Source organism: Pan troglodytes, chromosome 16 (genome assembly GCF_028858775.2).
Source record: "Pan troglodytes isolate AG18354 chromosome 16, NHGRI_mPanTro3-v2.0_pri, whole genome shotgun sequence".
Classification (NCBI taxonomy): domain Eukaryota; kingdom Metazoa; phylum Chordata; class Mammalia; order Primates; family Hominidae; genus Pan; species Pan troglodytes.
The window spans coordinates 75,047,710-75,064,422 of NC_072414.2; the positions used below are offsets into that span (position 1 = coordinate 75,047,710).

Below are 16,713 nucleotides of genomic sequence, written 5' to 3' on the forward strand. Positions count from 1 at the left end.
ACAGAAAGATACTAAAGAGGACCTTGCAAAACAGAAGTAGGAACCATTACTCTAAACTAAGGCTTCCCAGGACTCCATACGGACCCAGTGGTAGCTTCATTCCTCCTTGGAAGCTAAATTTCCTTAGCTCAACTCTCCCAAGTGTGTCTAAATAATTCCTAAATGAAGATGAAATGTCCCTTCCTAGCCTGTAGACTCTTTCCTGCCCAAATGGTGAGAAATGGTATTGCCTGACCCCCCACACAGCCCCTCTGCCACCAGTGCCAGTGCCTCACAATGTCAGCTCATTTCGCCTTGACAGAAACATTTTCAAATACATTGTAGACTCCAAAGATGATGCTCTGAACATGGGCCGCCACCTCCCTGGAATCAACATTCCCTCTCCTTGCCTGAGACTGGCGCTGTCGAATTCCACGGGTGTGGGGCTCAGCCTCCACCTACTGAGGTTTCTGTACTGTAGGAGGTCCCAGCATGTGGCCCCCCAAAAGAAAACATCCAACCGCACAGCCTCTTCCTTGGAACAGCAGAAATCCATCTGTTCCTGATGCCCTGCTGACATCAGCTCTCTTCCTCATCCCAAGTTTCTTTCGGTTGCTGAGCACCTGGGAAGCTACCAAATTGTCTGGCTGTCGCCAAGGCCAGATGCACGGCAGGAATGTCCTTGGATTTCAAGGCCTGCCTGGCAGTTTCACCTGCTCCCTTCACTGATGTGCCTTCAGAGTAAGAAATAGGCCATCTTGTCCCCATTGGCCCTTAGAATAAAATAAAATTCACATTATACTGCTCGGAGGGATAATATTACCCTTTGTCACTAATTAATTCATGTTTTAATGCTTGAGTTTTAACATTTTTTTCAAAAGATATTTCCTCCAATTTCCTAGAATGATTACTGTGGCCAAATATTTGATTTCTCAACTTCCATCTCTTCCATCTCCTGCCTTGTTACCACTACATGAATAGCAAATATACCAAATTCTTTGGGAACACTTAATATATTAAATCCAATTCATCCTCAATTTAATGTATTAATTTAAATGAATCTCAATCAAAATTTAATGACTTTTTTAAATAAAAGGGACTTAAGTTTCACCTGCAAAAATAAAACCAGTAAGTGTGTCCGTGAACTTTTTGCAATACAATACGTAAATTTTTAGTAAAATATATTAAAGTATGTTTTAAAACTTCAATACTTAAAACAATATGACACTGAATCAAACAGGATATAGATCAAGAAACGGAAGAGAAAGACCATAAACAACTTTAATGTATAATAATTTAGCCTATAATAAAAGAATCATTTCAAATCATCAGGAGAAAGTTGGACTTTTCAAAAGTACTGAAACAAGCTATTTATTTGTTAGAAAACAAAATTAGAACCCTATTGCACTGTAGCTCCAATAAATGCAGAAGCTTGGAAATTTAAAGGCAATAAAAGAAAATACAGGATTCAAAAACAAGTATAAATAAATGTTTATATCATTTGCCAGGGAGTGGGATGAAAAAGATTTTCTAAACATGATTCCAAAAAGCTAGAAACCATATAGGAAGACTAAAGAGCTTCAGTAAATAAAAAATAAAAATCTCTCTCCATTGAAATGACCTTCATATACAAGGTCTGAAGGCAAATGCTTACCTGGGACAAAGCTTCATCAACATACAAGACAGACAATGAGCAAATATCCTGACCATTTAAAGAGCTCATGAGACAGGAGGGGAAAAAATGGACCTCCTGATGCAAAAGCAGGCTAAGGACACAAACACACAATTCACAAAAACAATGACAAACACAAATAAAAATTCCACCTCACACGTGATCCAAAAGATGGAGTTAAAACAGCAATGAGATATCATTTTTGTATACTACATATCAAATGATCAGTTATTTAAAAGTAAACTAAAAAGATAATCTCTAGGGTTAGGAACTGTGTAGAGAAATATACCCTCACTCACTCCTGGCAACAGTGTCAAATGAGTGTAACCCTTCTGAAGGGTAGGTTGGGAATATGCTTTCAAAACCTGAAAAATAAGCATACTCTTGACTCAGCAATTTTGTACTAGACATGTTATCTAAATTATGTCAAAGAATATAATTTTGGATATCCCCAAAGATTTACCTATGAAAATGGTTATTGTAAATGCTATGTAAAATGTTTTTACATAAAGAAACATTTATTTAGTAAATGGGATTGACTGAACAAACTATGATACATGGAATGTTATGTAGCCATTAAAAACAATATCATGGAAGATTAATTATTTTACTATATGGATCATTATATAGTCAGTGTTACCAAAGAGTATATGTACTATAGCCTTACTGTAGTTTTTAAAAGTACATATGAATACATATAAGAATAAACAAGGCATAAAAGATACACAACAAGCCAAGTGCAGTGGCTCACTCCTGTAATCCCAGCAGTTTGGGAGGCTGAGGCAGGCGGATCGCTTGAGGTCAGGAGTTCAAAACCAGCCTGGCCAACATGGCGAACCCTGTCTCTATTAAAAATACAAAACATTAGTCAGGCGTGGTGGCTTGAGCCTGTAATCCCAGCTACTCGGGAGGCTAAGGCATGAGAATTGTTTGAACCTGGGAGGTGGAGGCTGCAGTGAGCCAAGATAGCACCACTGCACTCCAGCCTGGGCATAGACTTTGTCTCAAAAAAAAAAAAAAAAAAAAAAAAAAAAAGATACACAACAGAGTTTAATTGGGCCTATCAGTGGATATGGGATTATGGGTGATGTTAGCATTTTTCTTTATTTTACTTACCTATGTTTTCTAAACCTCCTGCAATTAACATGTATCACTTTGGTAATATGGAAAAATAACAAAGGTTGTTAGACTGAAGGGTTTGTGTATAACCTAAAACCATACTGGAGGAGTTCTCAGCTCCCCCAGGTGATCTCTGAATAACTCACCAAAGGTGGAGTCTTCCCCGAGCTCCTTCCCATATTTCAGCATACAGTCCCCCAGCAAGCCTTCCGTCTGCGGGTATCCTGTGGTCTTCACCTGCCCTCGGATCTTCGACACAGTGTTCAGCATTCCTAGCTTAGCTCTGTATGCTTAAAAACATTGTCATTTGTAATTCTTTAAAGTTACAAGGTGGAGTGACAGGTACATAGCATTTAATAAATGCAGCTGCCAAAACTGAGGTCACCTTAAACAAAATGCCAGAGACCTGAGGCCTGAAACAATTGTGTGTGTGAACTATTTAATTTTCTCAGGTAATTTTCTAGGTTCTTTACCAAGGTGGGTGCTAAGTGCACTGTTCCGCAGCCACGATGAACCACAGAAATGATGGCGCACATCGGCTGGGTGCAGTGGCTCACACCTGTAATCCCAACACTTTGGGAGGCCAAGGCCGGCAGATCACCTGAGGCCAGGAGTTCAAGACCAGCCTGACCAACATGGAGAAACCCTGTCTCTACTAAAAATACAAAAAATTAGCTGGGCGTGGTGGCACATGCCTGTAATCCTAGCTACTTGGGAGGCTGAGGCAGGAGAATTGCTTGAACCCGGGAGGCAGAGGTTGCAGTGAGCCAAGATCGCGCCATTGCACTCTAGCCTGGGGGACAAGAGCGAGACTTTGTCTCAAAAAATAAAAAAAAGAAAGAAAGAAAAAAAGAAATGATGGCGCACATTGCTGACTTGAAATAATAGTGACCAGGCTTTCCTGAGCACCACCCCTCGAGTGAGACCCTTTGGAAAGCTTGCAGCTGCTGACACGTGAAGTCAGACACTGACACCTGTGTGACACTGACATGCTTTTTGTTTGTTTGTTTAAATGTAAACAAAAATAGAATTGCCAAGGAGGATGTTTCAAACAACCAACTGGTCATTAACACACACCACATGCGCGCGCACGCACACGCGCACACACTCTGCTCCCAAGGACTGATTGAGCCTAATGATTTTCAGTATTATGGCAGGCAGGTGCTGCTGTTTAGGAGGCAGAATCATAGGAGGGGACAGACCACCCCACCCCTAGTGAACACTAGCCTTGTGTGGCTGGTCCCAAGGTGCAGCTCAGCCTCTGCTCCCTAGGGAGGTGATGCGGATCACTGTGTCTTACCTTCCTTTCCTTCCTCTGACTCAGGCAATGAGTATTTACTCATTGTTGCACTGGGCCCTGTGCAACAACACACTGTGCTCATTACTGGGACTCCAGAGACAGGCTTTGCCCTCAAGGAGCTCAAAGTCTAGTTACTGGGAGGCAGAATATACAGGACATAATTATGAAAATAAAGTCCATTGTGGTGCAGGGCAAGGGAAAGGCGGCAATATGCTGAAGAAAGATGGAAAGATGCCCTAAAAAGTACAGAGAATAGTGTCAGTAACGTGTAGAAGAGGGAATACTGTGGCATAATCAGTGGACAAGGAGTAGGCTGGTTTGACGTAAAATGATATTAATACAGGACAAAGTGGGAGATAGCTATGGGAAAATGTGACTATGAATTGAACACCAAGCTAAGGATTTGAGATTTCATCCTGTAGGTGAGAGAGTGAATCACATACTAGTTTGTGGTATTTGAGATACTTTTAGATAGTCAAGAGATACACTTTTTTTCCTACTTTAATAATTTTGTACTATTTTTAATGTATTTTAAATCAGTGCCTCCCAAACTTTAATGTGTATGTAAATAACCCAAGGATCTTGTTAAAATGTAGAGTGATTCCATCGGTCTGGGTTGAGCCTAAGATTCTGCATCTCCAGCAGTAGAATGCACTGTGAGTAGTGACATTCCCGTGCCAGCTGTGAGTGCCACTCACATTCACCTGACATTCACAGTGCCAGCCTTTTTTGTTGTTGTTTTGAAACAACAACTGTTGCCCAGGCTGTAGTGCAGTGGTATGATCATGGCCCACTGTGGCCACAAACTCATGGGTTCAAGCGATCCTCCCACCTCAGCCTCCTGAGTAAAAATAGGACTACAGACGTGTTACCACACCTGGCTAATTTTGAAAATGTTTTGTAGACATAGAGTCTTGCTACATTGCCCAGGCTGGTCTCGAACTCTTGGCTTCAAGCAATCATCATGCCTTGGCCTCCCAAAGTGCTGGGATTACAGGCATAAGCCATTGTGCCTGGCCAGTGCCGGACTTTTGAACCTCACATTTATCCTCAAAGCATTTATCCTCCAGGTCCCCAAGCCCAAAGGCTTCACTCTCACACACTACACACACACACACACACACACACACACACACACACACTCTCTCTCTCTCTCTCTGCCCAACTTTCCCACTGTTGGAGGGGGATGTGGGACGCAGCAGGTATGTGGGTGAGAGCCATTAAACTGGATAAGAGGTTGCTAGGGCTGCCTCTTCTCTAGGAATAACCAGAGACCTCTAGCCAGTGGTGACACTTTTATTGTTGGCCAGCACTTCCTTATCCCATTCAAGAGTCAGCTGGTTGAGGGTGAAGTATCTGTCTGATTTCATAGTGTACTCCAGCACCCCGAAATCCTCTAGTGCAGAGAAAGCACATATTAAATATTTGTTGACTGATATATCGGGAAAAGAAATTTGTGTGGCTGATTTCAATCACTGATGTGGCCAGGGAGGAGAAGATATATTTTTATGGTTTTCAAAGCTATTATCATCAATACAATTGTAAAGAACTTTAGACCTGCCTGGATACATCGGATAAAATTTATATTCTTAAATTTTTACTTTCTCAATTTTCAAATGGTTAGGTTTGTGCTGATTCCTACAGTCAAGGGAATCACAGGAACTCTACGCAGATAATAAATTCCTAAAAAGGAAAGGTGGCTTCAGAAATCCACAGAACTCAAGGCTTGGGCGCCCTCTATTGGTTTCTATAATTTACAACCTGGGAAAATCTCGTCAATAGATGCTGCTTGGGGACCTAGAAATCCAGACCTTCAGTGGCGAAGCTGATGTGACACTGGATTTAAGCAGTCTTTCGTATTCACCACACCTTGTTTCTCCAGCATTTAAGCCATGAAGAGAAAGCTTTTTCAAATTAACATATACCTTTATGTATATAGTACACAAGGGCAGAATTTTTAAAAAAATTATAAAGAGGAAATAACGAAGTAAGAAAATATTTGCCAAATGTTTAGTGGCTTTCTGAAGCAACTCATAAAACCTTTGCTCAGTGCTCTCTTGTTGCTATGACCAGCACTCCATTCGGATGATGTCAACTGAAATTCACAAAAATAGCTGTTCTCTTTCTCATCAGTAGGACCGAATGCAACTACCTTTGGTCACTGGAGACTCAGCTTTAAAAACTGAATTTCATTATTGGGACACAGACGACATTGTTTCTACATTATGTCAACTAAACACCAAGTAAACATGGGTTATTAGAGTCTGTGACAGCAAATGAACAAGAGAATATTTCAACTTTACCTGGATTTGGCTGAAGATATTCAGTGGTTTTTGAAAGAATTTCTGCAACAACTTTATTGGTAACATCTATTTTCTTAAAAGCAAAATTTAAAAAAAGTTAGTAAATGACAAACTCAATAAAATCACAAAAGAGCAAATAGAGGAGGAATTTTCATTAATTTAATTCTTCTAACACGATTATGATGATTTTAATCCAAATGAACATTTTCAACATTTTTGGGAGAGGCGATATTTTCTCACTTTCTGATTTTTGGAACATCACTTCCTTCAAGTGATGTTGGAGAACTTTACTTTCCCTTTTAACATTAAAATGAATATTAAGGTAATATTTAGAAAATCTGGAAAAGTTATTATGCTCCACTAGATTATTAGATATACTTGGAAGTCTCTCAAAACTAACACTAGATATGAACCAAACTCTCCTTATCTGCTAGGTGAACTTGAATTTCTATACTTATATAAGGATGCCACAGTAATGATTCATATTAGCAACTGCCTCCGTAATCAACACTGAAAGAATCATAATCATTAGTATTATATTATAATACAATAAACACATTCATTTGTGCTATGGTCAGAAGATGTTAACATCAAAGTTTTCCCCAAACGTTCCCTGAAAGTTAACCCTTTCTGGTTAAGACTGAATCTTTCCTTCTGCAAAACCATTCCTGGACTTTCTGGTTGTTAGTTAACCAGAGAGTTAATATGGGAATAAACAATAAAGTTAAAATGCAAGTTGCAATAGCTTTATTTATACCATCAGTAGCCCAAAAGAAAAAGATCTCATTCATAAAAGCAATAAAAATGCAATAATGAAGAATAACTATTATGAGAAATTCACAACACCTATTTGAAAAACCACATTCTTAGATGGGAAAACTCAATTTTGTAAAGATATGCATTCTTCCCAAATTAACATGCAAAATTCATTCAAATCCCATCATAATTTCAATTTTTTCTTTTTTTTTGTTAAAATTTGGCAAGCTGATAGTAAAGTGAGTCTTCATACTATATACATGATTAAAAATATCAACCTAAAAAAATCAGACTATAAAACGACTAACATACAGACAACAGTATTTTGAAATACTGGAGTGGGAAGAAACTTCTAACCAGGACCTGAAGTTCAAATGTCATAAATAAAAAGACCAAAATTCTGACTCCGTAAAAACTTAAAAACTGAACACGAAAAGACATAGAGTATGTGAAGTTTGACAAAAGTGGCATAATATTCTAAACTCCCATTTAAACAAACAAGAAAGAAGGAAAAGGCTGGGCACGGTGGGACACACCTGTAATCCCAGCACTCTGGGAGGCTGAGGCAGGTGGATCACCTGAGGTCAGCAGTTCAAGACCAGGCTGGCCAATATGGTGAAATCCTATCTCTACAAAAATGCAAAAATTAGCCGGGCATGATGACGGGTGCCTATAATCCCAGCTATTTGGGAGGCTGAGGTGGGAGAATCGCTTGAACCTGGAAGGTGGAGGTTGCAGTGAGCCGAGATCACGCCACTACACTCCAGCCTGGGCAACAGAGCGAGACTCCATGTCTTAAAAAGAAAGAAGGAAAAGAGGAAAAACACAAGCTGCCTACAAAGATTTGAAAAAAATATTCAGAACTGTAAATAAAAAGGAGATGCTTTACATTCTCCAGATTGATAAAAACATTTTTAAAATCAGTTATACTCAATATCAGGTATTATATGGGTGTGGAGTAACACACAACAGGAATGCAAAATGATACGTTTTTGGAGATCAAGGGAGAAGTGCTTATTAATGGGCATATTAATAAACCAGCTATTATACTTCTAAGGATTTGTCCTTTTAGAAACACACAAGCAAATTGCAGTGAAGGAAAAACATGTTTGTTAGGCCATTTTATGTAATATTGAAAATGGAAATCAATAGGAGACTGATGGATAAATTATGAAACACCCAAGTAAAGGAATACTCTTTAATCATAAGGAAAAAAAATAAGGAAGATCGACATTCAAAGTACATACATAGAAAGCAAGCAAGCTGCAGAATGATTTCTAATAGAAGACAAATCATTTTTGTAATTTAGAAAACTATGATCCTGCCAGGGTCACAAGTTTGCAACCAAGCAATCTTATCCAGCCTGAAATCGTATTTGTTCCCCTTAGCTAAATACATTAATTTGGGCTAAATAAATTAATCTGGAGCCCCAGGAAAGTTTTAAAAGACAGTACAGAAATGATAAAAAAGAAGTCAAACCTATATTACTGATACTTGTGTGCCGTGTGTGCAAGTGGGCATGTGAGTGTGCGTTTGGCCTAGTAACAAGTTTTGTGACTTTGAGCTCTCTTTGGTATGTTCAGCTATTTGCCAAGATCGTTGAAATGTTTAAGAGAATCTGATTAACTCAATATTTATGTCTTATTAGTCACAAGAAATGTAAGGGCTTAGGAAAATGCTGTTAATAGATTTTATGTAAAGTTTGAGAGAGTCCTGTACCTTGCCTTTGTGATTATAGCTTGAAATGTCTAAGGGAATTTGCTTAATTATATAACTGGTGGTAAATATTTAAGGATTGAATCTGTTAAGCATATGTGTTAATTAATGCAACCTCAAATGAAAATTAACTATAATGATTTTCATCGTATAGCAAAATTACTAAATTTGGAAACAAGATTCATAAGTTCAGTTTAAAGCTTAAGAAAAATGAGGATTTTAGATTTATAATGTAACAAATTAGATATTAATTAAAATATAACTTAGAGTGCTCCCTTTGCTATATACAACCCTTTTTGGACATGAAAAGCCACCACAAAGCTAAGAGTCACCTCTGAAAGATGATGATGAGAGGAATTAGAATGGGGATATTTTCTACTTCAGATCTTTTTTATATCTTTTGAAACAAAAAAGCCCAAGAAACAAATGACCAAAAACTTGCAAGTACCTCGTAGGCCCTGACATGCACATACTGGAGCTGCCTCCACACCAGCCCAAGCATCAAAACTAGAAATAAACCCTGTACAAATTGAAGAGTAAACATATTGGCTAATGTGGAGTCAAGATGAGCATTCAAAACAAAACAAAAAAACAACAACAAAAACTCATGTAGCTTAAAAACAAAATCTCCCTCCTAGAATAACTAGGGACACTATTGTGTGTTTGTGTGTGTGTGTGTGTGTGTGTGTTGTGTGTGTGTGTCTGTTCAAGTCAACCAAATGCTATGCAAATATCTTGCCAAACCATCAAGAAAAATAGAGGGAAGCAGAATGGTAAAAATTATTTTTTGTGAAGTCAACCTGGTATGACAGCATCTTGGTTAGTTAAGTCTGGAATTTCTGTTTAATGCTGGCACCCTGCCCATGAGGTGTCCCAAGACCTGTGCCACTGACTCCCTTAGGCCCAGTCCCTGAGTGAGAGAGCTGCTAGCAGCTCTCATTTCTGACACTTATTTTCGGTATTCTCTTTAAAAAATGCTATCAGTGGGCATATCCTCTTTCTTCTTCTTTATGTAATTTGTTTGTGTTTTTCCTTTTTCTCCCTCTTGGCCTCACTTGGTAGAGGTTTGTTGTCTTACAGCTTTTCTAAAGCTCTTGGCTTCATTGTTTCGATCTTTTGTGGTTATTGTTTTCTATTTTATTAATCTCTTTTTTTATCCATATTGATTTCTACCTTCTACCTAGAGTGATTTAATTTGCTGTTATTTTTCTAGCTTCTTGGATTGCATGATTTATTCATTTTCTCCCAACATTTATTTTCTTTAAACACATTTACAGTTTAGCCACATATCACAGGTTTTGACATACAGAATTGTCACTCATGCCTAAATAATGTCATTTTACTTTCCATTTCCTCTTTAAACTAAGAATTATTTTTACATATTTTTAAATTTCCAAACATCCAGAATTTAGAAGCTCTACTTTCCCTTATAATTCTTATGTTCTACGGAATCACTTTGGGAAATTTATCGAGTTTTTTTTCTATAACCTAGTACATATTTGATAACCATATTTGTTCCAAGGGAATTTGAAAAATATGCACATTCTCCATTTGGGGAATGCAGATATCTATATTTATTTATAATCAAAGTTATTAATCATATTTTATGCAAATCCTCCATGAGCCTATTGATTATTGTCAGTTTAATCTATTATTTTATGAGAGAGGTATGTGAAGTCTACTTCCATTTTTATCAACTGTCTATGTATTTCTGACAGCTTCTACCTTAAAAATTCAGATGCTATGTTATGTAGTGCAGAATGGTTCATAACTATTATAATTTCCTGATAGACTACATTGACTGTATCTTTTTATAATTAAAAAGCTTTTTTAATTTAGTGCTTCTCTTGCATCAAATTTTATTTTGATTTTACTATTGTTCCTCTATTTTTATATGGTTAGCATTAATCATAGAATATTTTTTCCCATTACTTTCTCATTTCTGTATCATTTATTAGGTGGTCTAATACCATCTAATGCATCTCTTCTGGAAAGTTTTTAAAACTTCTGGTCATGTATTATATGTTTCCATGCTTTTCACTGCTGTAATAAAACAGATAATAGACTTTATATTTCTTCTGTAACTCACTGGGGTTTTTGGAGGTAAAAGGAGGTAAGCAAGAAGGATCTCAATCCATCAACCAAAACTAAAACTCTGGAAAAATGCTTTTAAAATTTAACATTTCAACTGAATCATTTTGTTAGTAACAAAGCTATACATCACCTATTTGTATATTAGGAGTTTTTTAAAGTAATTTAAGGTATGTCAATGGTGTGAACATGTTTCCATGGTTTTAAGGTTCAGAAATTAAGTTTTCTTTCAAAAGCAAAAACAAAATAAGCTTTTCTCCCTCAAGGCATTAACATTTCTAGACACTTAATAGTTCTCATCCAGAAAACAGAGAACTCCCTGGAAGATGAGCTGGCCAGAGCCAAGGTATCCTGAGGAGATACTCTCCCAGGCAGTGCGCAGCCTGGGGCTGGACTTCCTTCCCCAGCACCTGCTGACATCTCTGCTACCTACTGTATCTGCAGCCTTGATGTTACACCTGAGGGTGGATGCCTTGCTTCATTTCCTCCCTCTCTCCTCTGGGGTGGGGGGTCTAATTATTAAAACAAGGCTATGTTTAAAGGGCCCAGACAATGAGGAAAGAAACAGTATGTTGTTAATACTGGTGGTTCTAGTTCTGCCTCCACCTGAGCAACTCCACACAGCTGACTGGGAAACATGTTAAGGGACAGAGATGATACCATTTTTCTTTGGAGCATGTTACAATCATTTCTGTCTCAAGCCCGTCATATTTTTTGTAAGTTATTTCAAATACGTTAATGTTTGCATAATTCTCACAAAATCCATGTGAGACAAGCAGGGCACACTTGTCATCTCTGTATCAGTTCAAAAAGATGAATTCACTTTTCCAAGTTCACACTCTGGTTCTACAGGCAGAACCAGGATAAAAGTTATTTGCTATGCAGCTCCTGCAACACATGGGAGCAGAGCCCAAGTCTTCCACACAGTAAATAAATCATTATGCATTTGAAAAATCTTGTCCCAGAAATACATTTTGATTCTCCAAAACATATACTACCAATTACTTTGGCCTTGCAGTAACTGCCAAGATTGCCCATCTTTTGCACATTCTGACTTCTGGCCACTAGAGGGTGCCAGTTAGCCACATCGATCTCATTACTCGACCTGCCCAAACTGAATGTGGCTACAGGGGGAGGATCTGATTTGGGCTGGGACGTGGGAAAGTACTGCCTTGTAGATTGCATAATCCACACCTATATTTAAACATCCTAGATTTCCACTCGAATATCCTTTACAATAGCAGTATATCTCATATCACATGAAAGTCAGTTTCTAATCAATTTACATATTAAAATGCTCTCTTACCCTTTCCATGTCAAGAAATTCATCGTCTAGTTTAGTTCCTTCAGCACCACTTATTTTTTCACTAAATAGCTGCAGAAATAAACATAAATAATTGCATTGTACAATGATTTCTTGTCACAGTTTTTTACCTAAATTATTAAAAACAGAAACAAAAAAACTTGGATTCAACTTGTTGGATTTTTTGAACTAACTCCTTTAAGAAAATTGTTGGAAGGGGTAACCATATCTAAAGGCACAGGAAGACATACATTTCTCATGCAGTCAACAGATATTTATTATGCACCTACTATGTGTAAAACACATGGTAAGTGCTGTAGGACATAGACAAGAGAGATACTGTCATCAAGGAACACACAGTTCACCCAAAGAGTCAACACACAAACATTCAATTAAAAAACAGGAAAAGAGCAATAAGAACCATTAAAAAATAATAGTACTAGAGACAAATTACTGTAAATGCACTAAGTGGTAGTCACTTCAGTGATGCACAGAATGGACTTAGACAGCCCACGGCACTGGGAGTAGGTTCATGCAGGATCTGTTTCCTAGAAGATGTGGCATTTGAGCTGGCATTTTAAGGATAGAGAACATTTCATCGGGCAGCATTGAAGGAAAGGCCTTCTGGGATGAGGCATGGAAAAAAGAGCCAGGGGCAGGAATGGATAGGACAGGTTTTCTCAGCCTCGGCTTTATTGATATTTGTAGCAGATAATTATCTGTTGTGGGGGCTGTCCTGTGCACTGCAAGATGTTTAGCAGCAACCCTGGTCTCTACTTGCTAAAGGCCAGTACTACAAGCATGGACACACACACAGACACACACACACACACACGGTTGTAACAACCAAAAATGTTGCCCAAGAGCTGAGGACAATTTGTGTATGGCCAATGTGCTAAAAAAACAGCAATAAATTGTGTTTAACTGTGAAAACTAGTGCACAAGGAAGAATGGAGGAAAATAAAATCTGAAAGTTACGCAACGCCCAGAGCACAGGGATTCTCAAATGCCAAGCTAAAGAGTACGAGTGAGAGATCCCTAAAGAGTCTTCATCAAACACAGAGAAACCCTTTAGAAAAGCAAGTCTGGCACCAGTAGGGTTGGATTAAAGAACGAGGAAGACAAATTGGAAGAAGAAAATAAGTTCAATCATTTTCTTTAGCAAAACACATTAACATAATCTACGCCCTTAAAATAGTAATATGAATATGCAAATCCACAGTAAGGGAGGTGCCATCAATTAAAGGTGAAAAGATGGCAGGTTGTTTTAAATACAAGTGTAGTTACTACTACTATTACACATGCAGTATTACTATTTAATAGGAAAAATATAAGTGGAGATAGTATTTTACTTAAATTCGAAGTGTGAGAAGGAATTTCTTGAAGACAACAGATACAGAAGACTACAAAATGGCCAGGATTCTCCATCCTCCCTGTCCTGCGTCTTTACAGTTCCTCCGAGCTAGAGTTGGAGTCTATCTTCCCACCTAGTGAATCTGGGCTGGGCTTGTGACTTGTTTTGACCCCACAGAAACAAGCCTAGCTAGGCAGGAAGAGATCTTGTGTGCTTCTACTCACTCTCTAGAAACACTGTTGCTACCCTGTGAACAAGCAAGCCCAGGCAAATTAACTGAATGGAGAGAAACAAGTGGCCCAGACACCCACCAAGGTACAACCAGTCCATCCCCAGAATCACAGCCACCCAGCTGACCTGCAGGTGACTGCAGTAACGTGAGAGACCCCAGCTGAGATCAGCCCCATCTGCTGAGGCATGGGAACAGGAGTCCAGTAAACGGTATTGCTTTAAACCACTGAATTTTGGAGTGGTTTGCCACATAATAGAAGTTATCTGGTACACTGAACAAGAATCCTTACTTTTCAGGCTGAGTACAGAAGTCAGAGAGAATTAACCTAATGTCTTGATACAAGGCATAACTTCCAATAGAAAAAATGAAAAATTTCATTTCCACACACCAAGCAGTGTTTTAACAGATGTGTCCATCAGTTAACTCTCCTAAACATTTTCATTGTTGTTGTTCAGTAGTGAAATCATCCAACATATTGGTTCTCAACTTTGGAGGTAATAGCCTGAGGATCTAAGGAAAGTTACACAATCTCTCCTGGCGTGGGGAGTGGCACCTCCACGTTTTGTTGCCATGGTAGACTGCAAAAGTGGCCACAGGCTTTGCAACTCCTCTCATTAAGCAGTCTATTTTTCCACGCTTCGACTTGCTTTGGCCAATAGAAGAGTGTAAACCACACTGTATAGCTATAAATTCCAAATCAGTACTCACAAAGAGGCTCTACAGATACTTCTGCTCACTCTGTCAGGTCCGCTGTGACTGCTTCCACCTGACCAAGTCTGGGCTGCCTTGTTGGAGAATGAAAGACCACGTGGATCAGAGATCAGCCATCCCACCTGAGCAACCTCGGGCCATCAAGCCCTCAGCTCACCTGGCGGCTGACCGGCAACAGGTGAGTGAGCCCAGCAGAGATCAACCACACCAGCACATCCACCCACCCAGTGCTCCCAGCCCAAATTGCTGACCCACAGAATCATAAACTAAATGAACTTTTTTTTTTGTCTTAAGTCGCTGTGTTTTCGGATGGTGTGTTATATAGCAAAAGCTGACTGATACAGTGGCCTGCATTTCCTGTGACTATTGAAACCACAGAAGCCCACATGTAGATCCACGTTTTAAAATAACCATTTGAAAATCCCTTTGGCTTGGAGAGTTGGACCCGAAATCCCTTTAATCCGAACCAGTTCACACTTGTTCAGGTTTTCCTTGTTCTATTTTCAGAAACCAAAATGTCTAATAGAAGGAGTAGTGTTTCTACTTTCAGGAACAGAAACTAGTGACATGAATATATCTTGTTTGAAAAGACAACATATGGGATCATTTTCAACAGGAGTCACAGGTTAAGAGTCATGATCATTCGTTTCTGCTTTTCCTGAATTTCCCAGTGGTGTTTAGCTGTTTTGATACATTAAGTATAAATACACATATAGCATTAGCTGTTTAGGCCACTTAATTATATTTCAGAGGTCAGTCAATGAACAAATATTGTTTGTTGAGCATCTACTATGTGCAGGGACATGACTGGTACTTGGGATAGAAAGATAAAAAAGACGTGATTCCTACAGGGCACCTGGCCTCCTTCCAAGGTTACAAGGTTATTTCCTCTAGGCGCTGGAAGCTAAATATAAATACTCAAGCTTCTATTTCTGGTGAAGATGACTATTCAAATTCAACTCTGATGCACTCCCTATGCTCTGAATACAAATCAAGGATAGATTAAATATCAAAATATGCACTCTTTATGCCTTGAATACATAGCAAGGATAAATTAAATATCAAAAAAAAGAAAACCAGAAAGATAAGCAATGCTCAAAAACAGAATAAACATTTTTGTGAATCTGAAAATGAACAGAAACACAACATGATGAACAAGGTTGAAGCCTCGGGCCTGCTGGGCTTCTTGCCTGCACACAGGCTATGACAGCCAACAATCTGGTTCCTGCTGAGTACAAAAGGATCTAAAAGTGCTCCATGAGACCAGAGTCTGGGTTCAAGTTCTGCTTACAGCTGGGGATGGAAAAGCAAATGAGGCTGGGAAAAAAAATTCAGATGTAAACCCCTGTCTGATGCTACCACATGTGGCAATCTGCAGGCCCAAGGAGACTGAAGAACAAAGAATCAGTCAAGTCACATCCCCACCCCCTCCAGCTCTGTGACTGGATCCAGATAGCCCCAATATCAGCACAGAACAGAAACCACGGTTTTGTACTGGGGCCTTGGGAAGCTGGGTGGAAGAAGCCACAATCACTAGAGAGAAGTGAGCACAAGAAGTTGGAATTAAAATTCATCCTAGATCTAAATTCCAAGGCACATGAATAAAATATAACACCAAGAAAGAGAGCCGACAAAATCACATAACATAACATGAATTCACTTCTAGAGAAAACGGTTTTATGAAACAATATAGACTTTTTAATGTGTGTTTAGGATATTATTAAAATGATAGATGAAGGAATAACTTCTATTAATGAAGAGCAAACAATTATACAAAAGGACAGAAATTTTCAAGATAGACATAAAACATTAGAAACAAAAAGTATTATATAGTCATAAAAATGAAAAACCCAATCGATGGGACAAACTCCAGCCTGGGCACAATCAGGAAAGAACTGGTAAGCTGGAAAATATTAAGGCACTTACTCAAAGAACATAAAATAAACAGAGATGAAGAGTTTTTTTAAGGAAATATTAGTTAATAGATATGAAGGATAAGTGAGAGATTCCAAACAGGCACTCCAGAAAAAAACAACAGAATATAGGAGAATCAATATTTACAAGTAAAATGGCTCTTTTATCTTCTGTAATTGAAGGAAAATAGGAGTCTACAGTTTGGAAGCACACTCAAGTACCATGCAAGATGAATATTAATTCACACCCAGACGCAGCAAAAC

The 16,713-nt window shown here is 38.5% G+C and overlaps 1 protein-coding gene across 20 annotated transcripts in view; it reads right to left on the minus strand.

Annotated features, from left to right (window-relative positions):
- Positions 1-16,713, minus strand: part of SH3GL3 (SH3 domain containing GRB2 like 3, endophilin A3) — a 165,198-nt gene that overhangs the window by 47,181 nt on the left and 101,304 nt on the right. For 17 of the 20 annotated variants that reach the window (XR_010151471.1, XR_010151470.1, XR_010151474.1 and 14 more), the window contains 3 exons: positions 12,243-12,311; positions 6,374-6,446; positions 2,917-3,060 (listed from right to left, as the gene is read on the minus strand). Coding sequence is in view for 9 of the 20 variants with exons in the window: in XM_001161355.6 (XP_001161355.3) it covers positions 2,917-3,060; positions 6,374-6,446; positions 12,243-12,311 (286 nt within the window). In the remaining 11 variants the exon portion in view is untranslated. Of the gene's footprint in view, positions 1-2,916; positions 3,061-6,373; positions 6,447-12,242; positions 12,312-16,713 lie in introns of those variants that run through there. The other 3 variants (XR_010151472.1, XM_009429711.4, XM_009429713.3) reach the window with 2 other exon arrangements.